Here is a 21,679-nt window from a genome sequence, read left to right on the forward strand (position 1 = left end):
TTCCTTATTCACTGCCCAGCTTTCGCACGCATATGAGGTTATTGAAAATATTATGGCTTGGGTCAGGCGCACCTTAGTCCTCAAGCTGACATCTTTGCTCTTCAAGCTTTAAAAAGGTCTTGTGCAGATTTGCCCAACGCAATACATCATTTGATTTCTTGACTGCTGCTTACATGAGTGTTGATCGTTGATCCAAGAAGAATGACATCCTTGACAACTTCAATCTTTTCTCTGTTGATAAGAAAATGTTGTTTATTGGTCCAGTGGTGAGGATTTTTGTTTTCTTTACATTGAGATGCAATGTAAAGACCATACCGAAGTCTATGGTCTTTGATCTTCTTCAGTAAGTATTTTAAGTCCTCTTCACTTTCAGCAAGCAAGGTTGTATCTGCATATCAGAGGTTGCTAATGAGTCTTCCTCCAATCCTGATGCCATGGTTTTCTTCTTATAACCCAGCTTTTCAGATTATTTGCTCAGCATACAGGTTGAATAAATATGGTGAAAGAATACAACCCTGTCACACACCTTTCTTAATTTTAAACCATTTACTGTTCCCATGTTCTGTTCGAACAACTGCCTTTTGGTCCAGATCCAGGTTCCTCATGAGCACAATTAAGTGTTCTGGAATACTCATACTGTACAATGTTCTCCATAACTTGCCATGATCCACACAATCAAAAGCCTTTGCATAGTCAATAAAGCACAGGTAAACATCTTTCTGATATTCTCTACTTTCAGCCAAGATCCATCAAACATCAATAATGATATCCGTCATTCCACAGCCTCTTCTGAATCTGGCTTGAACCTCTGGAAGTTCTCTGTCAATATATGCTTACAGCCATTTCTGTATTACCATTAGTAAAACTTTACTAGCTTTAGAGATAGTATAATAATAATGCTTGTCCTAGAAATGTAAAAGACATACTGGTCATGATTCTTAAGTAATCCAATCCTTTTAATATGCTGCTTACTCATGTCTGATAATCAGGGCAGGTCATGTTAGTCATAATTATATTTTGAGTCTAATGTATTTCTGACATGAATCTTTGATAAAGAAAGTATTGGGTTTGTTTTTTCACCCCACTGATTGTGGTTAGTGGTATGGGATGTTGGGAAATTTGTAGACTTAGTTATTGTTAAGAGTCAGGACTTCCTTTTTGGGCCAGGCATCCAAGACGTAACCTGCTTGCTTCTCTTATTGCTTGGTTACCATTCTTCCTAGTCTCAGGATTACTTCCATAAGCCTGGCTAGAGAATCAGATTCTTTCTCATTCCTTTTTTTGCTGTCCCTGAAAAACAAGTGTACAGCAAAAATAATGTCAGTGAAGAGGATGCAGAGCTAAGTTTACATGCAGGGTTTTAATTGCTAAGTCCTCAAGACTCCCTTTGAGTTTCTTCCTTCTTTTTATTATCCTGAAGGCAAAGTATCCCCAGCATTCCTTTCCCTATTCCCTGTCCAAAACACCTGGGGGCTTTAAAAAATTCATGGAAAAATGCTGTTATCTTTTCATTCCATTTTCCAACAAACTTTTTTAAGCTTCCTCACATAGAATACAAGTGTATTTCTTTTCAGCCTTAAAGATGAAGTATCCAGGTAGTCTTGTCTCAAGTGAATTGTTTGCACTTGGATATTTAGTCTGAATTATATCAATTCTCACAGGACTATTTAATTTCTTACAAGAATGATCCCATTTGGGTATTTGCTCCAGGTGGAATGTTGAGAAAAAGACTATTCCTAATAAGCAGTTGCAACAAAAATGTGTACTCTGGAAGCAAAATACTACTGCTCACGGCATTATTTCCTACACTATTAATTTTAGAACCCTTGGCCAAAGGCATTTATGTCATCGATTGTGCATACTTATTCCCTCCCTTACTTCATTGAACTATCCACAAGGTCTGCAGTTCAAACTCACCAACTGCTTTGCAGGAGGAAGATGAAACTGATTGCTCCTACAAAGATTTACAATCTTGGAAACCCTGAGGTGCAGCTCTACTCTGTCATATATAGGGTTACTATGAATCAGGATTTACTCAATGGCAGTAGGTTTGGGTTCCTCTTTCTTAGGAAACAAATAGTAGAAAATGACCAAAACAAAGGAACAAGCACTTACAACACGAAAAAGGAGGGGATAAGATCTAGGTACAAAAGATCTGACACTGAAAGAGCCAAGAAAAGTCCAAGGATTGTGGTAAAAGAAGATTTCAGTAATGACAGCTATGCAGCACAACTTGAGAGCTCTCAGTACAGATGAAAACAAGAGGATAGAAGATTCTTAAATGGGTGTCACTTGAAAATTAATGGAACTGATAAATTATCTAATAAGTGCAACCATAGAATATTAGACTGAAAGGTGATTTACAAGGCTGTTAGAAGATATGGTGGTGGTGGTGGTTATGTGGTGTGGAGTCAGTTCCAACTCACAGCGATGCTCTATAGGGTTTCTGAGGCTATAAATCTGTATGGGAGCAGAATGCCTCATCTTTCTTCCATGGAACCGCTGGTAGTTTCAAACTTCTGACCTTGAGATTAGCAATCTGCCTTGTAACCACTACACTCCCAGAGCTCCTTGCTAAAAGATGTAGGAAGACAAAAATACATTCAAAGAAATCTATGCAAAATGAGAAGATGAGAAGGAGGGAAGAGTAAAAGAGATAAAATTTCTTTACTGTCATAATAGGAAGTCAATATATAATCCTAAAACTGCTGAGTCAAGTGACAGCAATATATTTAAGGTGTAACTATTGGTCTCTCCATGTGTAAAAGAAAAGGAGTGATGAAAACTGAAGATGCTTAGGACTAACTAGTCCAATGGACCAATGGAGCAGGTGGACATCAGTCACCATGACTCTGAGACCAGAAGAACTAGATGGTGCCCGACTGCCACTACTTACTGCTCTGAAAGTGCTCACATTAGAAAGTCTTGGATAGAGTGGAGAAAATGTGGAACAAAACTCAAAATTATATACCGGCTTACTGGTCAGAAATAGACAGAAGGAACCCAAGACTAAGGCCCTCAGCCTTGAAATCTGGAACAGAACTCACCCTTGTTACCCAATTTTTAGCCAAGTAGTAGAGAGGAATAGTGTTGTTAAATGTCATGGAGTTGGCTCCGACCCATAGCGACCCTGTATCAGGTTTCCAAGTAGCAGCTGGTGAACTTGAACTGCCGACCTTGCAATTCAAACGGCTTTGCAGTCTGGCGCATTAACCCACAGCGCCACACCAGGACTCCAAGATAAGTATATGATGGGGCAATAACACTAGTAAGGTATGCTCACCATGGAACAGCCAATCATTCAAGATCAAAAGGAATGGAAATAGGAAGCCCAGGGAGAAAGTGGGATAACTGTTGTTGCACTCAGAGGGATTGCAATCATTGAGAGGAACAGTGTATGATTTGCTGAATGTAAAACTGATGATCTTTCTCTGTAAACCTTCATACAATTCACAATAAAAAGGTAAAAAAAAAAACAGTCAGCAGTATACACACTTACTACTTAACTATGGAGACTAGAACAAAGAGCTAAAAAAGCTACTTTAGAGGAAAATTAAAAGTACTCTTCCCTACTACACTCACCAAGCAGAAATTAAAACACAAATTTCACATTCTAAGAGGCACCATTATTGTGCAGCAAGTACATTTTTTGACAAGGGAATTTTAGGCCAAAATAAAGATTTTATAGCAATTAAGGATATAGTGTGGGGAAAAAGAGGTGGGGAATCACCTTTTTAAGCACCTTCATGGCAAATATTTTCCCAGTATTTGCTCCTGTTACTTTTCGAACTTGAAAAACCTGGATAAAAAAAATAAAAGTGTTTGACTGTTATTAAAAGCTAAACTATGCCAGTCACATTCTCTGAATTCCTATTTATCAGAAACAAATGGTATAGTAGTTTATATTCTTGTAAAAACTAGCACCATGGAAGGTCCATGTGTAAAAACAATCACCACATGAAAGATTTAGTAGTGAATTCTACCCAGCATGGGACTTTCTTGTTTGGTCTGTTGCCATCTGGTGGCAAATGTGGATAATGACTGCCCACAACAAGCTATCATCAGTCTCCAGAAGCATACTGTATCAAACTGAAAAATTTTATTTCAGAATCCTCTCCAAAATATGCCACTATTACTGATTTACATAAAACAATTTCATAATAGTTGACTATAACCACTGTTTACCTACTCATTAAAATGATTGGTTAAATATTTTCATGCAACAGCTATAGTATGTGTAACTCAAAATGCATGTTACAGTCAGAATGATTAGAACATATTAAAATGTGTCCATACCGAAGAATGAACTACAAATGGCATGCTCTGCAGGAATCACCACTACACAATAGCACAAGTAGTTCTTAAGCTTATTCCTAACCAAGTTGTTACCCAAAGTCTTTTGATAGAGAATGACTAGATGGAAACCTCCTTGGGAAGAGCACATAAGTGTAGTCTTAAGTTAGAAAACCTTGAGCAAATGGATGAAACTAGAACGATTTCTTCAGCTTTCTTCTCCCCTCATAATCTCTTGGCTTCGTGAATTCTATTGCTCTAGACAGTCAATTCAAATTAAGCCCTCAGTAACAGGTTAATGCGCCATATCCCTTGAAAGTAAGGAGTTTTTGTTGGTTTCTTAAGAGGATACTTATCGAGAGTAACATTTAAGCAATAACAGGCTTTGCCTGACACAGTGGTCCATTTATTTATTCACCAAATATCCATCTGTGAGTGCCTATGGTATGCCAGGCTTATACTAAAAGTGTGGTGGTAGAAAGAGTAGGGAAAACAAAACTTCTGCATATGCTTCAAATCATACTAGCTAAGTGGTCATATCCTTTGCTGGTGGCTAACAAAGAAGACTACAGAGGACTACTGGAATCAGGTTGTAATACTCAAACTCTCCAATATAGATTAACAGCTCTCATTTCAAAAATTATTTCCTACCTTTCCATATCCCCCTTTACCAAGTACCCGAAGTAGCTCAAAACATTCTGGTCTGATTTTTTCTGGCCCTCTGTTCACACTAGTTTCTGAGATTTCAAATTTCTCACAATGTTCCATGCCACTGGAGAGAAAAGCAAAACCAAAAATAAATTTGCAGCATGTTAAATTATCTTTAGCATATTGTTAGAAAGAAGAGAAAGAAAATTTTAATTCAATTAAATAAGAGAAAAAAAGTATATAACAGCAAATTTAGTATCTATGCTCTAAGTAAACTCATGATTCAAAGACGTGGGAGGTTAAGATTAGGGTATCCTGCTCACTGTTTGCTGTTTGTTCACAGAAAATGCTATCAATTATTTATTTTCATAAGCATCAAGTGACCCCAAACTAAAGCAAATTAGAACAAATATACTAAGATGACTAAGGAAAAAGTCTGAATTAGTTCATTCAAAATATCTATGAGATTTTGTATTATCCAACCTTATTTGTCAACTTCAGCTTAAAATCTGGGCATTTCCTTAACATAACCTATTATTTTAAGTCTTTATACTAAAACAATTCTTGCTAATAAAATATATCCGTGCCTACAATTAGTTTTATTTAAAGATTTTAAAAGTGGTAACAATTTTGGCTGCCATTTAAACGCTTTCTAAATGGCTAATCTCATGCCCTCAACCCACACCTTTTTTTAAACTTGGGGGTAGGGTAAAAGGAAGATTAATACTATACTCTGTTTGAACGACATATTAAAAGCAAAACACTTTGAGGGACACTTAAAATTGTTTATCTTTGCAAGAAAGGTTTAAAATGTAGGTCTATATATTGTTGTTGTCGTTGCTGTTAGCTGCTGTCAAATAGGCCCCCAACTCATAGTGACCCTGTGCACAAGATCAGACTATAGTGATCCAAAAGATTGTCACTGGCTAAATTCAGAAGCAGATCACCAGGCCTTTCATCTTTGTCTTAGTCTGGAAACTCTGCTGAAACCTGTTTAGCCTTATAGCCACACGTAAGCCTCCACCAGCAAACAAGTATTGACTGCACCTGAAGTGTACGGGTCAAGACTTAAACCATGGTCTTCCTCATAAACTGTTCCAATGAACCACCTCTGCCCCCAGTTCTCTATATTAAACAATAAAATTTCCTAATGTACTCAGACTCGTATTCTGCATACTCTGAATGTGAATGAATATTTTACCTCAAAATCCAAACATGAACTCAAACTCTGTAATGTATTAATACCCTGGTCGGATATTGGTACCACACACAACAAACCAAGTTTATAAACATGACTAGGTATTTCAGAAAAAGCTATGGAAATCACACGATGATTATGAACTGAAGCTGATATAACCTACTTGTAAAAAGACAGCACAATTAAAATCTTTTCAAATAAACTTACAGTTCATATGGTCCAACTCCCCCATGATCCATGCTTTCGTTTAACTGACCCTGAAAAATATGTTAAAGTTTAAAAAATCAATAGTCTTCATAAAACATAAAAAAGTTTAATGCTCCATAATTGAAGGGGGATAAATGAAATAACCCAGTTTAAAATTCTCTGCACTTTAATAACAAATATGGTGATGAACAAAAAAAGGGCACATAATCAATACTATGACAACTGAGCTACAGATACTACTCATTAGTAATTTACATATAAAGCCACGTGATTTTTCCTTCAAAAAGCCCTGGTGTGGTGCTGTAGGATCAGCATTGGGCTGCTAACGACAAGGCTGGCAGTTCAAACCCAGCAGTCACTCCTTGGAAACCCTACACAGGGTCGCAATGAGTCACAACTGACTTGACAGCATATAAAACAACATTCCAAAAATGTCTTTTTGTACATTATAAAACTAAAGACATTACGAAGCTAAAGTTAATTATTAAACCAAATGGTTTACGCAAAGTGCTATTTTGATGTACTTCTGAGTCAAATACTAACAAAATGCTTTAAGTGAAGCCTAAAATAATCCCATCTACCCAAGGTATGTAGTATATGAAGTGACTGATTGAGGTAAAAGAATTTAGCAACACTCTCAAATGATTAAGTGTCTTGCTAGCCAGATATTTATTCTGACAATATAATAAAAAAGTTAACTTTCTACACACTGGCAATGGGCAATCAGAAAATAAAATTAAAATTATTCCATTTATAATAGCATCAAAAAAATAAAATACTTAGTATAAAACACTGCTGAAATAAATTAAAGAACTTAAATAAATGGAAAGACATTCCCTGTTAATGGATCCAAAACAACCAAACCCAACTCATTGCCATAGACTCAGTTCTGAAAGCAACGTTACAGAACAGAGTAGAACTGCCCCAAAGGGTTTCCAAGACTGTAAATCTTTAGTAAAGCAGACTGCCACATCTTTCTCCCATGGAGCTAGTGGATGGTGGTTCAAACTGTCAACCTCTTGGTTAGCAGTCAACTACTTTAACCATTGTGCCACCAAGATCAGAAAACACTATTGTTAAAATGAAAACATGAAACAAATTGGCATACAGACTCAATACAATCCATCAAAATTCCAGGTTCCAGAGGGGCTGTGTGCTGATGGGGGGGGGGGGCAGGCTTGCAGGGTATACCCTTTGGTTGGTTGATGATGCATGGAAGGGACTGTAACCATGGCAATGAAATGACATACGATAGGATAAACGTAAAGCTAATGTTCTCCTACGTCAACTATCACATAATTTAAAAAAAATAACAAAAATTCCTGTCTTACAGAAAGTGGCAAGTAGATCCTAAAAATTCATATTAATACACAAGGAATCCAAAACAATCATGAAAAAGAACAACGCTAGAGGGCTCACATTTTCCAATTTAACTACAAAACTGCAAGGACCTCTGCACAGAGATAGCAATCATTTGCAATAAAGCGATGAGTGTAAAACCGATGTTCTCCCATGTAAAGGACCACTTCAATTCACAATAGAAACTTAAAACTAACAACCTATAAGGAGCTCTGGCCGCACAGTGGTTAAGAGTTGGACTGCTAACCTCAAGATCAGCAGTTCGAAACTACCAGCTGTTCCATGGGAGAAAGATGAGGCTTTCTGTTCCCATAAAGACTTACAGCCTTGGAAACCCTATAGAGGGTCGCTGAGTCAGAACTGACTCCACAGTACACCACAGTACAAAGTACACCACCACTATTTCAAAATGATAGCAATCAAGACAGTGTGGTACTGGCATAAAGACAGACTTACAGGTCAATGAAATAGAATTAAAAGGCCAGAAATCAACACTTACATTTCAGTAAACTAATTTTGGACAAAGATGCCAAGATAATTAAATTGGAAAGAGATTTTCAATAAATGGTGCTGGAATAATGAGATATCCACATATAAAAAAATTGATTTGGGCACATCAGAGTCCTGGTGTGGTACTACAGGATAAGCACTGCTGACCACAATATTGGCAGTTCAAAGCCACTAGACACTCTGGAAATCCTAGACAGAGTCGCTCTGAATCAGAAATGACTAAATGGCACCTGAACAACAACAATGACAACCCCACATCATACACAAATATTAACTCAAAATGGAACACAATTCTAAATTTAAGAGCTAAAACTATAAAACTTTTAGAATAAAATAGGAGTATATATTCATGAATTTTGAATAAGCAATGATTTCTTAGGGCAATCATAAATAGATAAATTGGACTTAAAAGATCATCAAGAAAGTAAATAAAAAGAGTCAACAGCATACTGCTTTACAGAGACTGGTGGAACCCTGATATTATGGTCCTTTGTCAACTTTTAGGCCTGGAACTAAACTCACCCCATGGCTCGATTTTCAGCCAAACAATAGACTGGTCTACAAAGGGAACAATAACAACACTAGAGATGTACACATTCCTTATAACAATCAACCATTTGAGATCAAAAGGGCAGCATTTGCCCCAAAGGGAAAGTTCAGAAGGCAGGAAGAGTTAGGAGAGGAGGAGGAATGGAAACAACAGACACACAGAGGGGTTGTAATCAATGGCATGAAAATTCTGGAAGAAAACTGATTTGCTCTATTAACCTTCACAATAAAAAGATTAAGAAAAAAGGCAACCAACAGAAACAGAATATATAAAGACCTACTACAACTCAGGAAGGAGCTCTGGTAGCATAGTGGTTACGAATCGGGCTGCTAACCTCAAGGTCGGCAGTTCGAAACTACCAGCTATTCCGCAGAAGAAAGATGAGGCTTTTTGCTCCCGTAAAGATTTACAGCCTTGGAAACCCTGGGTCACTATGAGTCGGAACCGACTCTATGGTACTTAACAACAACTACAATTCAGGAGTCCTGGTCTGGCGCTGTGGGTTAACGTGCCAGACTGCAAAGTCGTTTGAACTGCAAGATTAGCAGTTCAAGCTCACCAGCTACTCCTCGGAAACCCTATACAGGGTCGCTATGGGTCGGAACTGACTCAAAGGCACTTCACAACAACAACTATAACTCAATTGAGTCCCAGTGTGATACTCTAAGATATATACATTAGACTGCAAGGTCAGCAGTCCAAACTCTCCAGCAACTCCTTGGAGAACCTATACACAGGGTTGCTATGAGTCAGACCAACTTGATGGCATTTAGCAACAACTCAATAATAAAAACATATAATCCAACGTTTTAAAAAGTGGGTAGAGGATTTGAATGGACATTTCCTCAAGATATACAAATGGCCAATAAGACCATGAACCAAATCCACTGTTATACAGGGTTTCCAAGACTAAATCTTTATGGGAGCAGACAGCCTCAACATTCTCCCACAGAGCGGCTAATGGTTTTGAACTGCTGACCTTACAGTTAGCAGTGTAATGCTTAAACCACAGTGCCACCAGGAGTATACTCAATAACAAGTTTGGTGAAGATGTGGAAAACTGGAATTCTTTTTTTTTTTTTAATGTTTTATTGTGAATTATATGATAGTTTACATGGGAGAACTTTAGTTTTACATTCATTCCATCGTATATCACCTCATTACCATGGTTCCAATCCCCTCCATGCATCATCAACCACCCAAAGGGTATACCCCAGGAACCCGCCCCCTACACTTCTCCCTCCTCCCCCCAGTTTTCGGCCCACAGTCCCTTTCCCTCTCTGGGTCCAAAGTCCCCAGTCACTTCATCACTCTACTTTATCATCTCTGTCTCTATCTCAGGCATCTCTGTTTCTCTGGGTAGGGTCCGGCTCTCGGCTCTTCTCCGTGGATGGTCCCAGAGGCCTCCGCTCCTATCCTGGGGAATTAATCACTCCATTCCTTGTTACAAAACTTATACCTTTGCATTTCCAACCCTCATAGTCCATCCTGATAAGCATTATTCACTACAGTATCAGGAGTTACCCATCTGTATCTCCTTTCATCAGCTCCGCCCAGACAGATTGAATAGTACCTACTGGAGATTCTGCCTTCGCCATCCTTCCACCAGGTTCCCTCTTGAAAGCTTGTAAGCCAGTCACTTCTTGCCTTTGTAGTCCCCCCCTCCCCATTTGAGTATCCAATGTCCAAGCTGCCCTTCTCTGTCCACTCTGTGTTTGTGGGGGTGTGTGAATGTTTCTTGCTGTGAGGATTTGTTCCCTCTTTTGAGTTGCTGCTCCATAGGTATAGGTCAAGTTAATCAGACTGTATTAGCTCACTCTTTTTTTTTTTCCCCCCCCTCTTCTTTCCTCTTCTGGTTGAGCTCCGATCATCCAGTCATCTGGTCCAGGTCACGTGGGTATCATCTGCAAGTGTGGGCGCTCCTGTGCATATGTCCTCTCTTCCCATCAGCAGGTAGCTCCACTCTCCTCTCGAGTCTTCCGTGGCCACGTCACTGACTCTGGGCCCAAGAGTCCCCAGGCCTCTTCACACTGCTTGCCAACCAGGTCCCCAACTGGGTCTACAGAAGTCCACTGAACATTGTAGGGCTTAGCTTGCCACTTCATTGCTGCTTTTACCCCACTTCCCCCCATCGGTGATGTGTATGGTCACCAATCAGAGCGTGCATTTCCATTGAGTCTTAGTCTTGGAAGGGGGTTTGCGTTGAGAGGACCTGGCCACTTGCCTTGATGTTTCCTAGGGTAGTGATTTGTTTGTTCTTGTAGTAACAGGCCATCTGCCTCCATTTTTCCTGCAGGTCTTTCTTTCAAAAGGTATCTTTTATTCTTCTAGCTGCTCCAGGTTGGTCTGCTCGTCCTTTCAAGTGGAGATTTCTCATCTCTGGAGATCTGGATGTGGTTCTGGTTTCTATCTATAGTTTTATGTATTGCAAAGGCTCCGCAAGAAGCCTCGTTCACTGGGTACGCTGTAGCCCCATTTTAGGTATTCCAATCAGTCATAGGCAGAAGACGGACTTACAAGCCTTCTAGTGTGGTGTTTCTGACTATTCCTTTCTCTCCCTCTCCAGTGTCTACTCTGAGCTGCCTGGTCAGGGAAGCGCCGAAGTCCTTTTGTCAAAACTGGAATTCTTATACACTTCTGGTGAGAATGTAAAATGGTGCAACCATTGTTTAACTTGATTCTTACAACAGTAAACAAATTCACCATATGATACAGCAAACCTACTCCTAGATATCTATCCAAGATAAACAAAAATAAATTTTCCACAAATACTTGTACATATATGTTTATGTACATTTATTGTACATTAAATGACAATAAAACAAACCCAATTGAACATCAAATAGTGAATGGGTAAACAAACTGCCAAATGTATCATCTATTAAAGGAACGAAGTACTCATATATGCAGCATGGATGATCCTCAAAAACAGTATGCTATGTGAAAAACACAAACGGCCACAAATCACGATCCAATTTTTATGTAATGTCCAGAAAAGGCAACTCTAGAGAGATAAGTGGATAAATAGTTACCTACGATGAGGGGCAAGAATGAGTGACTGTACATGGGCTCAAGGTTTCTTGTTAGGGTAACAAAATGTTCTAAAATTAAATTGTGGTATAGTTTCACAATTCTGCAACTATATTAAGTCACTGAATTGTTAAAAGAAAAATAATTTGTCAGCAGAAATTCAGTTACTATTACAATGCATAACTTTAAAATTAATATTCTTGAATGAGTATAGTCTGATTTGGGTCCTGGTGTGAGGCTATAGGATAAGCACTAGACTGCTAAGCACAAGGTCAATGGTCAAACCCAACAGCTGCTCCTCGGAAACCCCACTTAGGTTCGCTGCAAGTCGGCACTAACTTGATGTTGCTCTGGTAGTGTAGTGGTTACAAATCGGGCTGCTAACCTCAAGGTCGGCAGTTGGAAACTACCAGCTGTCGCAGGAGATAAATGAGGCTTTCTGCTCCCGTAAAGATTTGCAGCCTCGGAAACCCTGTGCACTATGAGTCAGAACCGATAACAACAACTATACAGTCTGATTATGAATCTTTTTAGTTTGTTGTTGTCTGCCATTGAGTTGATTCCAACCCATAGTGACCCCATGGGACATAGCAGAATTGCCCCATAAGGTCATCAAGGGTGTCATTTTCATGGAAGCAGATCACCAGGTCTTTCTTCCCTAGAGTCAATGGGTGGATTCAAACCACTAACCTTTCAATTAAAGTCTCAATCTCTTACCCCTTCAGTCACCAGGGCTCCTTTTAGTTTATACAAAAAGGCTATCACTTAATTGAAAATAAGCTGTAACAAATTAAATGAACCTTTTAAACAACTGACATAAAAACCTTTATATGAATAATTCAGAACACATTTGACTGGATTTTTCTTCAAGGGTACTAGTACACAGCCAAGATACATAATAAAAACTGATAGTACTCTTATAGATGCTCAAATGCAAAAACAAACAAACAAAAAAGCAGTAGTTAGCTACTTACTGGATTGTTGTTGTTAAGGAGTAGCTGATGAGTCTGAACCACCAACCTTGTAGTTTAACCAAAATTGTTCATGGTGTGAACAAGTTCAAATGATGCTTAACAACAGAGATGTATGAAGATTTTTAAAAGTTTGTGTGATAATGGTAATTTTCCATGAACTCTGAAGTCCTCTTATATATGTTTCATGATTATTATTGGTAGGTGCCATCAAGTCAGTTCTGACTCAAAGTGACTTTACGCACAACAGAACGAAACACTACCTGGTCCTGCGTCACCCTCACAATTGTTTCATAATTAGAATGAAGCATATAGACGACGCAATATAGGGTAAAAACAATTCCTACTTGGTACAGTTTCTTGTGTTAGTGTACATGTGTAGGTTCAGGAGAAGGCTATAGTTAAAAATTGTTTGTCTTTGTTAATCCAGATAATCTCTTAGTATGGTCACGTTTTAAATACAAAAGACTAATAACATCTTTCAGATGTGATAAAGCTGGTATTACATAATTGTTTCTTCTTTAATTTTGTTTTACTTAATTCTAAATTAAAGACCACAAGCAGTTAACCCTGAACCACTGCTTTGAAGCTACCTCACAAGATAAACCCTGTGGCTATGTTTCATTTCCGGAGCTGGCCGGGCCTGTATTACCACCTGCAGCTGTGCTTATAACTTCCTACCGTTATCTTGTGGAGCAGAGCATTTGCCACACAATTCTTTTCTGCTACTCAGTGTTACCTTTAGAAAGTTTTCACAAGAGAAGCATCAAGCTAACACAATATACGCTGATCACTCTCTTGCATGAAATTCTTCAGACTTTTTTCTGCCACTTTAAGCAACATGATCTATCCAATTTTGTTTTGGTGCAGCCACTGTGATTGAAAAAGTCAAATCTTGCTCACTTCAGGTACCACAAAAGATATAGTACTATAAACTAGCCTACCAGAATGATTATTTTCTAACCTTTAAGTTAAAAATGGAGTCCTGGTTTTAAGCAGGATTACCACTGTACTACTAACTGCAAGGTCAGCAGTTCAAACCCACCAGCCATATCTCGGAAACCATATACAGGGTCACCATGAGTTGGAACCAACTCAATGGCACTTAGTAACAACAACAATTTTTAAAAATACATAAACGCAAGCTAATTTGCCTAAAGTACCAACTAAAGGAGCTCTGGTAGCATAGTGGTTACGAATCGGGCTGCGAACCTCAGGTTCAGCAGTTAGAAACTACCAGCTGTTCCACGGGAGAAAGATGAGGCTTTCTGCTCCCGTAAAGATTTACAGCCTCGGAAACCCTGTACAGGGTCGCCTTGAGTCGGAACTGACTCCACGGCACATAACAACAACAACATATAGTACTTTACTTTGTCAAAGCACTAAGAAAAGATTACACTTTATTTGCATAAAAAACTCAAAAAGTCTCAGTCTGAACTTGTGAAGTAAAGTTCTGTCCCTATTTCGTATTTTGAATTAGTGGAGTAAAACTTAAAAGATTTTCTTAACTGAATAACTCTTTTAACTTTTTGCCTCCACCGAAAGCAGAGAGATTTCTGGTATTTTCACAATCTATGAAATTCTCTAGAGGAAAATGGTCTTAGTTTCAACTCACTGTCCCCAAATAATGATGCCATATCTATTGAAACAGAAAATGAAATACAAAACCTCTTTTACCTATTAGTTTTAATATGGTTCTCTTGAGATTTAATTGGGCTCTTTTATTAGTTAGGTAGTAGGCGTTCAATTTTATCCATAAGTTTATCAGTTTAGGCTTCTCATCTTTTACTCTCTGAAGAATTAACTTTGCTATGTAAATATATTAAATTTACCAATAGGAGTCACTCAGTAAAACACACCTAGAAGGTCGTGCGTCACTAAATAGGCCTATAATGCTTTTTGGATTTAAAAAAAAAAAAAAGATCCTGAATTGTAAAAATGCAGCACTTACAGTGGTATCACTATGAGTTAGAACAACTCCACAGCACACTACCACCACCGCCATAGTACTGTGGTGTTGTGGGTTAATGCACTGGACTGCAAGGTGTGTTTGAACAGCAAGGTCAGCTGGTTCAAGCTCACCAGCCACTCCTTGGAAACCCTATAGAGGGTTACTATGAGTTGGAACCAACTCAATAGTGCTTAAAAACAATAGTATACATTATAATTCCACAATTAAGTCTCCTTGAAAATCCCACAGAGCAGTTCTACTCTGCACACATGGAGTCACCCAGGAGCTGGAATCAACTTGATAGCAATTAACAACAAAGGCATTGTTGTTGTCAAGTGCCGTCATGTCAGTTCCAACCTACAGCGACTCTGTATAGGGTTTCCAAGGAGCAACTGGTGAGCTTGAACGGCCAACCGTGCAGCTCAAATGACTTTGCAGTCCAGCGCATTAACCCACAGCGCCACACCAGGAATCTGACATTGATGAAGGAAAATCTCCATGATTGGTTCTGCTCCAATGAGTAATACTGGCATTTTCATGAAATGCTTAATATGTCAGGATATTTTGACAATACGTTATCTTAGGTAATCATTATTTTATAGAAAAGTATCACTGAGGTTAAGCAATTTATGTCACATTAGTATGGCCCCCAAAAGCCAACCCATTGCCACTGAGTCAATTCCAACTTATAGTGACCCTATAGGACACAGTAGAACTGCCCCATAGGGTTTCCAAGGCTATGATGTTTATGGAAGGAGGCTGCCACATTACAGAGCAACTGGTGGGTTCAGACCACCAACCTTTCAGTTAGCAGTTGAGTGCTTAACTAAAGAGCCACTGGTAGGAGTGATTTTAACTCACTTTTGCCCTACCAGAAAGAGGTGCTTTATGATCATGACTAATAAATAAAATGAAGATGTAAAATGAAGCTTGCTGAACTGAGTCAGAAGGTACTACAACTAGATATGCGGTCTTGGGCAATCATCTCTTTGGCCTATGGTTCGATTTCTTTACTATAAAATTAAGATGTTAAATTACTCTGATAACCAAAAATATCCACTGCCATCAAGTCAATTTCGACTCATAGCAGCAGTGTTGGATAGAGAAGAACAGCTCCTCAGTGTTTCTGAGACCATAAATCTTTACAAGAGCTGATAATCTCATCTTTCTCCCTGAGAGCACCTGGTGGGTTTGAACTGCCAACCTTGTGGTTAGCAGCCCAACACTTAACCCACTGCATCACCACTGAGAAACTTAAAATTTTTGGGTGATAAACTGTTGTTAAGTACCATGGACTTGGTTCTGACTCATAGTGACCCTACACAGAGTTTCTGAGGCTATAAATCTTTACGGGAGCAGAAAGCCTCTTCTTTCTCCTGCAGAACACCTGGTAGTTTCGAACTGCTGACCCTGAGGTTAGCAGCCTGATTCATAAGCACAAGGAGCTCTGGTAGCATAATGGTTATGAATCGGACTGCGAACCTCAGGGTCAGCAGTTCAAAACTACCAGCGGTTCTGCGGGAGAAAGATGAGGCTTTCTGCTCCCGTCAAGATTTACAGCCTCGGAAACCCTGTACAGAGTCGCTATGAGTTGGAACCGACTCCACGGCACATCACAGCACAACAACCACACGCTACTAGAGCTCCTTGTGATAAACTAACCACTATAAATTCACAAATGGCTGGAAAGCATTAGATTTTCCAAGAAGTAAACTTTTATTATTTTTCAGAATTTTCTCTTTTCAACTTTAGAGATATGGTTGTCACCAGTTCTTGGGTTTGTCATCCACACCCACCTTGTCCACGAATAACACAGCCGTAAGAAACAATTTCAACTCCCAAAGCATTGCTAAATAAAATATATTTTACTTAAGGTTCCTCTTCAACACCCCAGTATGGTGCGACGGGTTAAAAACCTCAGCTGCTAACAAAAGGTTGAAGGAGGTTTGAAACTAACCAAAGTGAGTTGAAAAGAAAGGTCTAGTTTCAAAAATTCAGCTCCTAAAAACCTACAGCACAGTTCTATTCTGACACTTACAGAATCGCCACAAGCCAAAATCATCCTAAGGGCAACTGGTTTGGCTGGCTTTAGTTGACACGTTCTTTTCTCTTTCTTATTTCCACCCATTTGTCAGGCCACCTCTTCTGCATTGTCTCAAAATCCTACTTTCACTGTAGCCAGCAACACAAAAACCCATCCCAAGGAAATCCCACTTCATAGCAAGAATCATAATACAATGCTGTAGTTTCAAAGGATATACCTGTACTCTGGAAATTCTGTCCTGTCCTGGTACCAAATCATTGCCCTATGAAGTCACTATAACTGAGAAGAGTACAGTGCATGTAATGAAAGTTGTGACAGATTAAAAAGAAAAAAATATGCAAAATTACCAGCATTAAGAAAGTAATCCCATATTTGCTTCAAATTGTTATTTAGTGTACCACTGTTTTCATTTAAGATAACTTAACTGTATAATTCCATACTCAAAAAAAAAAAAGTCTTAAAAGCACACACCTCAAGATCCACATTCTAAATTGTGATTTTGACTCATATGATTGTGAAAAGAACAGTATTCATATTTTAGCCTACTTAGTTTCCTAAGTTCTTTACACAGTTGACCTTTGAACAATGATGGCTAGAGGTACAGACACTCAAGCAGCCAAAATTAACAAAAATACTTTTGAATCCCCCAAAACTTTACTAATAGCCTAGTGTTGACCATGACCAGCAGCCTAATCGATAACATAGCGAATTAAAACATATTTCGCGTGTTAAATGTTGTTACTGTTAAGTGCTATCAAGTTAGTTTCAACTCATAGCGACCCCATACAGAGTTTCCAAGGATCGGCTAGTGGGTTTGAACTATCGACCTTTCAGTTAGCAACCCAGTGCTTATCCTACAACGCCACACCAAGACTTCATGTTATATGTGGGGGACTTTAAAAAGTTCATATGGAACAATGAAATTAAAAGATACTGGAATTTTTCCACAAACTTTTTGAAAAATCCCCTCATATGTACTACATACTTTATCCACTTAAAACTGCATTTTCAATACAAGATAAAAAGGTATTTCATAGAAAGTGCAAGGTTTTCACACATGCTGCATAGTTGCAGCAACAACTTCACAAATTCCCTTTTACCAGTGCTTATGGTCCTTACGCTGGATTCATTTATCTTGAAATGATGGACAACCTCAGCTGCATGTCACAAATCAAACAACTCAGCTTTTTCTTTTCTTTCTTTTTTTGGGGGGCAAAAGGGGAAGCACTTCCAGCATCACTAATGACACTTTGTATGGGTTCCATGGTGTTATTTAAAGTTTATGGTATTGCACTAAACAAGATGAAATATATCTCAGAACCACAAGAACTCAAGAACTCACTTTTACTGAAGTGGCAGTACTCAATGTAGAGATGATTAGTATCACATGACTTTTTTTTATAATCTGCTTAAAAGTGGACCCATGCAATTTAAAGCAGTGTTGTTCAAGGGTCAACTGTATAAAGCACTAAAATATTTTAACAAGCGGAGAGCAATGTACTGCTAGAGGAGGAAAATCAGAGGTGGGAAAAGATAGGAAAGCTCCTTTTGCAGCTAGAAGAAATACCGTCATATAGTCGTTAAACAGTGGAACTTAGAACCTAAATTACCAATGAGGTTATCGCTGATGATCAGTGGTTTAGTATGACAACATCATTTTTGAACTTCAGGCGCAATTTATGATTTTTAAATAAATTTGTCTTGGAAAAAAGAATGATCTTTCATAAGTAATAACAAACCATTAAGACTGAAAAAGTAAAACTAAGCTATGCATTAGGAAAACAATTTTAAATTTAGTATCCTAAATTACAGCAAGGAAAGCCCTCACACCACCATTCACAAGTCTCAGTGCAAGCAATTTATTTTTGGCCAGCCAAATCACAGCTGTCAACTGTGGGTTTTTCCACCCAAAAATTATTTTGATAAATACAGAAATCTTCCCCGAGGACAAAAGTGAAATACAAATGCCGTGTGTCGTTACAAATGAGTTTATAAAAATTCACACGGAAGGGTTTTAAAAAAAAATCAAACAAACAAACCCTGGACGATGCAGCAGAGCCCCCTTGCTCCCGAAATAAAACTCCTGGTGGCTGTAACTGCAGCGGCAGCGCTACTCCCGACAGAAGTTTTCAGCTGTCACTTCTAACAGCTGAGCGCTTCCTAGGAGAGAAGCGACAGGCCAAGAAGAGAGGTGGTTGTGGGAGGTCTGAGGATTTAATACCGGAAATTTTACACTCCAAGGGAAACCCTTCAGCACTTCACCTACACTTCGGGTCACTAACAAGAGCATCCTTCATCCCAGCAACACGCGCTCACACCATCCGCGCCCCGCCACACACAAGTCCAAGAGCTCCAGGAATTGATCACACACGTCCTTCCTCGTTCCCTCCACAAACAGATTGCTGGGGGCTGCGCTGATCTGGGGCTTGGGGCGCGACCTGCACCTGCGAGCCCCGCAACGGCCTTACACCTAGGGCCAGGTCCGCCCCGCCCGGCTTCCCTGCCTCGAGCTTCGCGTGGCGCCCCAGCCCCTCCTGAAGACTACTCGCGCTCCCCTGGGTCTCCGCGCTCTCGGACACGCCCGGCTTCCTGGGCCCTAGCCGCCGCCCCAGCCCTGTCACCTCGGGCCCCCCGGGACCCGGGCCTCACCCCCTCCTCCAGCTCATCCTCAGAGCCTGCGTCCTCTGGCTGGTCCAAGTCTATGTCAAACACTCCTGCCATGTCCTCAGCTTCCCTGTCTCGGACGTCCGGCGTTGGGTAAAAGCCGTCCCGCCTCCGTCGTCGCCTCATGGGCCCGGACCCACCGCAACCAACGCCGCCAATGCCGCCATCACCGGCTGCTTAGGCGTAGTGCGACTGCGCCTAGGCCCTAGACTGGCTCCTCAAGTTCAGCGCTAGAGCATGCGTACAGGGTCCCGTGAAGCCAAAGAGTGGGCAGTAGGCATGCGTAGAACTATCACCAGGATCAAGGTACTGGCAGAAACATGCGCAGAACACCAGCCGAAGCCTCGCTTGGAAGCTTGATCATGCGCATTGTCTGCTCAAACATTTGATGGGCAGTGAGCATGCGTACCATATCTGAAGTTGATAAGTTGAAATTGAACATGCGTAATTAACCTTTCTGAATAGGAGGAAACACATATACACGCCCCCACCACCCCACACACTCCCCAAACTCTTAATTTGTGGTACATGCGCGTTCGTTCCTGCTAGTTGTTTTTTGTTTTTGTTTTTTTAAGTGTTGAAGGGGAGCATGCGTCTTATGAGAAGGTTGGCCCTCAGAAGTTTGAAAACAGAAACTCCTGGTACCGGAGCTGTCAATAAGTGAGTTTATTTCAGCAAGGGGTTCCTGGGGCTAGTGGGAAAAGGGAGAGTCTTGGCTTTGCTCTTTACTAGTCTGATGCAAGGGAAGTCATAAAACCTTCAGACCCTCAGTTTCGTTATCTGTAAAAAGCAGTAATAATACCTACTTTGTAGAGTTGTTTCAGTATCTGAAATGGCTCATGAACCGTTTCTCATTTCCATTGCTGCATAAACCTATCGTGAGATCTTTATCAAAAATTGCCGGTTTGGTTATTCAAACTAATGAAGACTTGATCTGATAGTTTATCTGGTCTAATACTTTGTCCGAACTCCATCTTTCTTCCGCCCTACTGAAACTAAATGCAAAACAAAGCTTTATTGTAGTTACCAGGCCAAAAATGAGTTCTGGCAGTGTAGTGGTTACGAGCTGGGTTGCTAACCTCAAGGTCAGCAGTTTGAAACTACCACCTGTTCCGTGGGAAAAAGATGAGGCTTTCTGCTCCAGTAAATATTTACTTTACAGACCTGGGAACCCTATACAGGGTCGCCATGAGTTGGAAACCGGCTCAACGGTGCACCACCACCTGCAAAGGGAGAGAAAATTATTAATTAAATGCTTGATTGCCAAGAGAAATTATGTGTTTTGTGTGTCCATTTGGTGTGAACTGTGTATTACTAATTCCTTAAAACAGCATATGTTTTGTTTTAAATTAATAATGATGAAAATATTGAATATGAATCAGATTGTGGAAGTTGCGTATGAAGGTATTTATTGTTGTTGTTAGGTGCCACCTAGTCAGTACCAACTCATAGTGACCCTGTGCACAACAGAGCCAAACACTGCCTGACCCTGCCCCAACCTCACAGTCCTTTCTAGTTTGAGCCCACTGCTTCTGCCACTGTGACAATCCATTTCATGGGGGTCTTCCTCTTTTTCTCTGACCCTTCACTTTAACAAACATGATATCCTTCTCCAGGGATTGGTTCCTCCTGATATGTCTAAAGTATGAGAGACGAAGTCTCACCATCCTGTCTTCCAAGGAGCATTCTGGCTGTACTGCTTCCAACACAGATAGTTTATTCTTTTGGCAGTCCATGGTACTTTCTATATTCTCCACCAACACCAAAACTCAGATGCATCAATTCTTCTGCAGTCTTCCTGCTTCACTCTCCAACATTCCCATGTATTTGAGCTTTTTGAAAATACCATGACTTGTATCAGATGCACCTTAGTCCTTAAACCGACATGTTTGCTCTTCAACACTTTAAAGATGGCTTATGCAACAGATTTGCCTGGTTCAGTATGTCGTTTGATTTCTTGACTGCTGCTTCCATGAGTGCTGATGGTTGATCCGAGCAAAATGAAGTCTTTGACAACTTCAGTCTTCTCTCTGTTAACATGGATGTTGTTTATTGGTGCAGTGGTGAGGATTTTTGCTTTCTTTACGTTGAGGACCAACCCATATCAAAGTCTGGGTCTTTGAATATATTTAGGTATATTGTGATCCAGTGCTTTATCCCACAATGCCACACTAAGACTTCGTATTTAGGTGTGTTGTTGTTGTTGCTGTTAAGTGCTGTTGAGTTGGATCCAACCCATAGCAACCATGTGGAG

The 21,679-nt window shown here is 39.8% G+C and overlaps 1 protein-coding gene across 2 annotated transcripts in view; it reads right to left on the reverse strand.

Annotated features, from left to right (window-relative positions):
* RPS6KB1 (ribosomal protein S6 kinase, 70kDa, polypeptide 1) overlaps positions 1 to 19,600 on the reverse strand; it is a 46,062-nt gene extending 26,462 nt beyond the window's left edge. Inside the window, exons 1-4 of one of the 2 annotated variants that reach the window (XM_006832364.1) lie at positions 19,411 to 19,590; positions 6,347 to 6,396; positions 4,945 to 5,065; positions 3,731 to 3,799 (exon numbers count right to left, since the gene is read on the reverse strand). In XM_006832364.1, the coding sequence (XP_006832427.1) occupies positions 3,731 to 3,799; positions 4,945 to 5,065; positions 6,347 to 6,396; positions 19,411 to 19,551 (381 nt within the window). In that variant the 5' untranslated portion in view covers positions 19,552 to 19,590. Of the gene's footprint in view, positions 1 to 3,730; positions 3,800 to 4,944; positions 5,066 to 6,346; positions 6,397 to 19,410 lie in introns of both variants that reach the window. The other variant, XM_006832365.1, reaches the window with a different exon arrangement.
* Positions 19,601 to 21,679: the final 2,079 nt, after the last annotated feature.

Source organism: Chrysochloris asiatica, unplaced genomic scaffold, assembly GCF_000296735.1.
Source record: "Chrysochloris asiatica unplaced genomic scaffold, ChrAsi1.0 scaffold00007, whole genome shotgun sequence".
Lineage (NCBI taxonomy): Eukaryota > Metazoa > Chordata > Mammalia > Afrosoricida > Chrysochloridae > Chrysochloris > Chrysochloris asiatica.